This window comes from Argiope bruennichi, chromosome 4, assembly GCF_947563725.1.
Source record: "Argiope bruennichi chromosome 4, qqArgBrue1.1, whole genome shotgun sequence".
Taxonomy (NCBI): Eukaryota; Metazoa; Arthropoda; class Arachnida; order Araneae; family Araneidae; genus Argiope; species Argiope bruennichi.
In genome coordinates this window covers 118084292-118091604 of record NC_079154.1, presented here as the reverse complement: position 1 = coordinate 118091604, position 7313 = coordinate 118084292, and the positions used below count along the sequence as shown (strand labels likewise).

General features: G+C 31.1%; 1 protein-coding gene across 1 annotated transcript; it reads right to left on the bottom strand.

Moving 5' to 3' along the window:
- Positions 1-720: 720 nt before the first annotated feature.
- Positions 721-3785, bottom strand: LOC129966412 (piggyBac transposable element-derived protein 4-like). Its single transcript, XM_056080834.1, has 2 exons — positions 2722-3785; positions 721-727 (listed from the first exon to the last, which is right to left on the bottom strand). Exons 1-2 carry the CDS (start codon positions 3783-3785, stop codon positions 721-723), a joined length of 1071 nt encoding a protein of 356 aa, XP_055936809.1.
- Between the last annotated feature and the right edge of the window lie 3528 nt (positions 3786-7313).

Here is a 7313-nt window from a genome sequence, read left to right as displayed (position 1 = left end):
CTTCAATAAACCCTATAAATGACTCGTTTATAGTTAACCTTTTCGCTCCAAAATTTACATATCTTATAATGATTGAAGTTTCTTCCTTATGGGAAATATCAGGAATACAATCCATTTGGATACTATAGTACAGAGCTGCTTTCATATCATGTTTAATTTTGTTAAGGATTTCATTTCCTAACTCAAAGATAATTTGTTTTTGTGGCATATGTGCTAAATGATGCACAATTCTATTTTTAGAATTTATTATTTTGTTTATATGATCCATTAGCTCAAGATCGTGTTTATTTAATAATTCGATTAAAGTTAAAAAAAATTCCATTATTAGACTTGCCTATCATTTCATGGGTTGCTCGATGTGGAAAATTTTTACACGCTAAAAATAGAATCACATCTACAATTCTTTGAAATAGTAATTTGAGTCATCACACCACTTTATCACACCGCGGAACTCCGAAACATCACGATGTGCCTGCCGTTGCCCTCTTTATTCCTTGTTGCCTTCATCAAGTATGACTTAATCACGAATTTAATTTAATTTTCATTCAGATCCTGCATAGAAGGGTTATTTTCAAATATGCGTTATATATGCGATGGAATTTCTAGTGTGCATATGTTCGGCAGAGTTTCAAGAAATATAGATTTATAGTCTCAAAAATGATTTTTTAAGCCATATTTTAATTTAATGGAGAAAAATTATTATATTTTGTTATTGTATCATTATGAGCTAAAAAGAAAAACGCAAAAGTTCAAAATTAAAATAATTCCTCCCTAAACTGAACTTAAATAGAAATACAAAGTGCAGAAATAGGACTTGAAATGCACAGATTAAAAAATCGTTGAAAACGCCCCACAAGGCACAATTTTCTGCATGCAGTAATAAGAAGCTGCCCCTTGAATACTATGTGCCCGCTATAAAATGTTTCCAAAATTTATATTAGATTTTTAATTATAAATTAATCAATATTTCAATGCTTTTTCTCACTGATTTCGGAATATAGCAGAGCACAAAAACAATTTTTTACCTTTTTGAAATTTTGAAAATACTTTTTTCATTTGCACAGATTTCATTTCGGTAGGATACTTTTCTCCTGTTTTATAATTTTTAACTATATTTTATCCATATTTTCTACAATTCAATTACACACGTGTTCTAAGATGATATTAAATATACATTTTAACATTATATAATTAAATTAAATATTATAATCCCATATATTATATAATTAAATGAATCTGAAAAATAAAATTCAGATAAGCAATAAAATAGTTAACAAAATAAAAAATAAAATATTTTTATCTCACAATGTTTCAGATTAGAAGTTCGAATTCCAATTAAAATTTTATAACTTATTAGAAATTTTTGGTCTTTACATATGCATAAAAAACCCCAATGTTTTTCACGAAAGAAAATCCGCCTTCTTGTTGAAAAATCACAAAACTCGCTGAAAAAATTGTTGTTTCTATTTTCATCTTGATTTAAACTTAATGAAAATGTATGTGTATAGTCAGGTTTCCCTTTTCTTCGCGTTTTATAGAAACGTTTTCATGAAAAATAAATAAATTTTCTTCTCTTTTTGCAGAGTACTTTCTATTCCTTTTCTTCATTTCATTCATTCAATAATCTAAATAATACTGCCATTAAAACTTCTAACACTTCGAAAGAAAGATGCTTCCGGAGTTTTTCACATTTAGAACATGTTTCTTTATTCAATTTTAATAAAAGAATATTGAAAGAAAACAAACATACATTGTATTTAATAAACATTTTCTAACATGAGAAAAGAAAACTAATGGTATGCTATCTAGGCATACATTTTGTTGAAGAAATTCATTTTCACACATCAATTTCTTATAAAATGTATTTCGTTAGTCTTATAACAAAATTTCTTTTCCATATTGCATTTTAGAAAAAATAAATTTTTTCTTAACACTTTGTTGACCGGCAATTTCATACAAAAATTTATTTTGTTGACCGCCCATTTCGCACAAAAATGTATGAATGGCACCCGCTATTTGATATAGAAATTATCTCATGTCACCGGAGCAAAAAATGTAATTGAATAAAATTCGAAGTGATTTTCAAAACATTTTATTTGCACAAAACAATAGTAAAACTAATAATAATAATAACTAAATTTTTTTTGTATGGTAAATATTAAAGCATTCACCGACGTGTAAAGGTACACAACATGTCTTACAAATATATCTCGTTTCGCTGCGCTTTCCTTTTGAAGAGCATACTCGACACTTTCTTGTTGGATTTGTTTTAGATGCAGTAATTATTGGTTCTAAAACGTGGTCCAGAAGTTTTCCTGAAAGCCTAGATACAGGATCTTTGTGTGGAGCTCTTTTAGATGCATGAGAAGTATTTGCTGGTTGTGTGTTGCTTTCAATTGATTCCGAAGATAGCCATATCCTAGCTACTTCTAAGAGAAATTTTTTGTATCTTATTTTATTTTGGCACTTCTTCGAATAAATCACGAAAGCATTAAATAAAAGGCAATTGATAAAAAAAATGCTGTTTTTTTGGACCATTTGATGCTTTTTCGCAGTATGCTGCTGTTTGCCAAATATTGATCTGCACGATCGACTCCTTTCATATATTTATTGTATTCAATTATACATGAAGGTTTTATTTTATCGTTTATATAATTTTTATTTCGATTTCCAGTTGTTATCATAGACGCATCATGAATTGTTGAAATCATTCGCACTAACCTTTTATCCTTCCATGTGAGGAGCAGAATCGGTCCTTTTCGTAAAAATGTCATTTGCCTTCTCTGAAGATTTTTGGATTTTTCTATAAGTAATTTTGCCCATCCACGGTTTTCGCGAATGGTACCACATACACGTATTTTATTTTCAAGTAAAATACTAGCTGTTGAAACGTTGTTGTAATAATTATCTTGATACACGTGATGATTAAATCCAAAATACGGTTGCAAAATTGACAATATTGTTTCTTCAAGTTTTTTCCCAACACCAGAATAAACTTCAAAGTTGCAAATGTACCCTGACTCACTTTCACAAACCATTCTCACTAAAATTCCGTATTTTGTAATTTTTGCAGGATTATATGTTTTGAATTTTAGACGTCCTCTCCATGGTATCATTGCTTCGTCTAATGATAATTGCTGCTTCGGTACATACATCGATTGACTTTTGGAAATAACGTAGTCTAAGAGAGGTCTAATTTTATAAAGCCTATCTGTACTAAGTACATTTTCAACGTTATCACTGAGGTGGAAAAATGTGAGGATCTGTTCAAACCTCATCCTGCTCATTGTTTTAGGGAATATTGGTATTTCCACCAAAGGATCAGTTGACCAATAATCTATCCAGCAAGTTTTTTTCGTTTGTCCCATCAATACCAACAATCCAAGAAACTTTTTCATAACGTTCGTTGTTACTTCCTTCCACTGTAAAGTTTTGGCTGAATTTTTATGCAAATCTTTCATTTGGGTGTGATATAGATTTATTTGAGAAACAACTAAATTGAAAAATTCTTCATCAAAAAACGAATCGATTACATCAACGATGCTTGGTGGATCACATTCGAAGTTCGGTACTCTCGAATTTCTCGAATAATCTTCCAAAGAAGGAACAATATCAATATCATTCCACTCTTCATCACTATCTGCTTCACTATCGGAAAGAATTCTTCTTTGTCGTTTTGATGGTCTAATGTCTGAATCATCACTGTCAGAATCACTGAACTCGAAATCACTCGGACAATCCGACAAAACATCCGCATATAACTCGCTAAAAAGTTCTTCCGACATGGTTCAAATTTTTTAAATTTTTACAATGCAATGGAAACAGAAATCAGAAAAGTAATTTTGATTTTGAAAAGCCAACATGACAAAATTTTTCATTGCAAGTTTTTGAAAAAATATTTGCATTTCATGAACTTAGAAAAAAATATCAAAGTTCAAAGACGAGTTATCTCGTCACCGGTCAACAACGTTCGGGCATGAAAAGACGAGTTATCTCGTCACCGGTCAACAACGTTCGGGCATGAAAAGACGAGTTATCTCGTCACCGGTCAACAACGTTCGGGCATGAAAAGACGAGTTATCTCGTCACCGGTCAACAAAGTGTTAAATAAAAATATAAAAGTGTGATTTTTCACTTTCCCATACAAATATAAAAGTCTCCCATTGATATATTTAGGCTAGATTTGATTTATTTTTTTAAAATAAATATCTCAAGCATTTATGTTTTTTCTATCACAAAACACTTTTAGCAGTGGAACTGAATTACAAATGAGTATAAAAAATTAGTTGTTTGTGTTAAAAGCAACGTTCAGATCGGTATAATTTTAGATTATGAGATATGATATTGCTTGGACAACATTCGAGACATATTTTTCAATATTGCTGGCGTCTTGGCTTAGGAGTAGGACGTCTTCCCCATGTTCTGAGACTCTCGGGTTCGAGTCTGGTTCACCGAAGAACCGTAGTGTAAGTGGGCTTGGTGCACGCTAAATCTGTCAGGGCAAAGCGTTCTTCCGCTAGTATGGTTTGGAAGTTTGTAGAGAGGGTGCCAACTCAGTTGTTATCTTCGGCATCTGACAGCAGCTCAAAATTACGAGGTCTGTCCCAAAATTGTCTTAGTTTTGCTTTAAAACGGGGCGTAAACTAAACCAAACAATTTAGATACATCTTTGGGTAGTTAAAAGCGCTAAGTCGTAAGCTAACGGTAATTAAACTAATAAAAAGAAACGAACATAATCTTTTAATTAAGAAAATCCAAATAAATTAATTATAAAGGTAAAAATAAAATAAATATTACGATATATAAATGAACAAATATAATATTTTAAAATAAATAAGTATAACAAAGATAGAATTTAAAGAAATAGCCAAACACTGTAAAATTTTAGAGCTAAGAATTTTTGATGAGCTGTCTGAAAAAATTTTTGGAATTTAAAGAGAAACAGGGTTGATTTCAACGGACCCTATTTAGTTTGTAACTCTTACTAAAGAACCTCTTCAGGCAGATTTTGAAAATATCATGTATTATAAACATTTGGTAGAGGTAAAAGTCGCCGTACATTCTCTTTAAATCAAATTTATTGAAAATTTCGTTCAGAGCTTCACTTTTGATAGAATTAGACTGTATATCGTGTCATAAATTCATAACATTTTAAATTATTATTAATTTATGCTTCGAATCAAAAAATTTGACACACCACACCACCATTTTTTTTATTGTAAGCTGATCGACTATATCGTCCCCTCTTTATTCAATAGATTAATTTCTCCGTGGAGTACGCTCTCAATTCGGCTCAAGGTTCACTCTACAAAGCTATTTTAAGACCAACTCTAATGGACGGCTCCCAAATTTGGGGGAGGGGGGGGGCACCTCTGCCGGAAACATGAAAAAGTTGCAAGTGTTTCAAAACAAACGCTGTGGAAGATAGTTAATGCCTCCTGGTACGTGAGAGGGAAAATAATTCATGACGATCTCCAAATTGAACTTGTTTCGGAATTTATCAAAAGAACATCAATTAAGTTCTTGGAAAAATTATCCTAGATTCGTAACGAGTAACTTCAGTTGCCAGTATATGATCCTGCTGTGCCCAGCTCTAAGAAAAGAGCTAGGACTGCAATCGAAAACGTGTATATTAATTTTCCAGCAGTAAAAAGGCTGAGAATTCACTAACTCTGTTATCAATCTGGTGGATTAAAATTCTCAAAATTATTTCTGTTTCGGCTTTAGATAGCTACGATGAGCTACACGCGTGAAAATCTTTTCTGGAATTTTCCTAAAAATAAATAGTCCAAAATAGCTAATTTGTATTATTTATTATTACACGAGCGACATAATTCCATTAAGGTTCAATTTAGCCCATAAATAATCTAAATATTATTTTAAATCAATAATTATATCTTAAAAGTTGAAATCTAATAATTATACCAAATTTCATGACGTTAGAGCTTTATTGGGCTCGTCCAAACTAGTTCAATTAAATTTAACTTTCCCTAAACTTACAAATTAAAGTAATTATTCCAAATTATGACGTGGAGGTGCTCGTGATCACTTTATCACACAGCGGAACTCTGAAACATCACGATGTGCCTGCCGTTGCCCTCTTTATTCCTTGTTGCCTTAATCAAGTATGGTTTAATCACGAATTTAATTTTATTTTCATTCAGATCTTTCTTTTTACATTCAGTAATTTTAATATCATGAAATGATGTGATTATAATGCCATCCCACTATTATTTGATTATTTTAACATCAAGTTTTAAGAAGATTTTCAGCTAAAATGACCAAACATTTATTTGAAATTTTATAGGTTCTATTTTCAAGTTAATTCTCATTATTAAAATTTTCAAAGTCTCAATCAATTTTTATAACTATCATTCGTGCACCGAAGTTTTCCCAGATATCCCCAATTCAATGTTCTGTTTTCAAATTCAAAATTTATGATTTCATTTTCTTATCAATCCATTTCTCCCTGCGAATATTATTTTTTGTAAAACGAAGTAACAATCTATAGCGATCTTTTGCATTTTTTTAAAAAATTGTTTTAAAGAAATGTCCCAATTCAATTTGATTTTCTTCTCTTCTAAATGACAGTCAAATCACCAATTACAGTAAAGATGTTGAACTAAGGTGTTATTTATGAAAAAAAAGGCATTTTTTTCTTACAACTTCATAAACTATCCAGTTTAAACTATTATGTTAAATGTAATCTTATAATTGGAATAAAAATAACTAAAATGGGTTTTAAAAAATGCCCTAATTCTGTTTGATTTCCTTCCGCCCGAAATAATAATTAGACAATTGGGATTATTATAAATGACATTTCTGTTGATTCCATTTTTTGTGTTGTAAAAACCAGCTGTATTAGTCTGCCCAAAACTTATCCTTACACTCTAATTAACCTGTTATGACAGAGAACGCGTTGCATGATATTCGCATACGATGATTAAAATATTAACCTTTAGCGTGGATTAAAACTTCAGCATTCGAAACTCTGAATAAACAAAACGCAGAGATCATAACTCTGGACTGAGGTCTAATGAGGGACTGCTGGAGTGTTTTGTCTTCAATATCTTGCCGTGCCCAACTCCAAAACAAAAAGGCAGCTGACGTTTTACATAATGTATGCGGGAAAATTCCCGTTTGATATCGTTTACCATTTCCCAAAGTTTGTTTCCACACTCCAACGATTTGAAAATGGACAAAAAAAAACACAAAAAAAACATCTGCATTTGCAAAAGAGTGCAAGACTGTGAAAGGTTCTCACATTCGAAAATTATCGTCTGCAGAGTTTAGACTGTTTCTTGCTTTGTGAG

Excerpts from the sequence above, each read along its gene's own strand:
- LOC129966412 (XM_056080834.1), bottom strand. The coding sequence starts at position 3,785 with ATGTCGGAAGAACTTTTTAGCGAGTTATATGCGGATGTTTTGTCGGAT.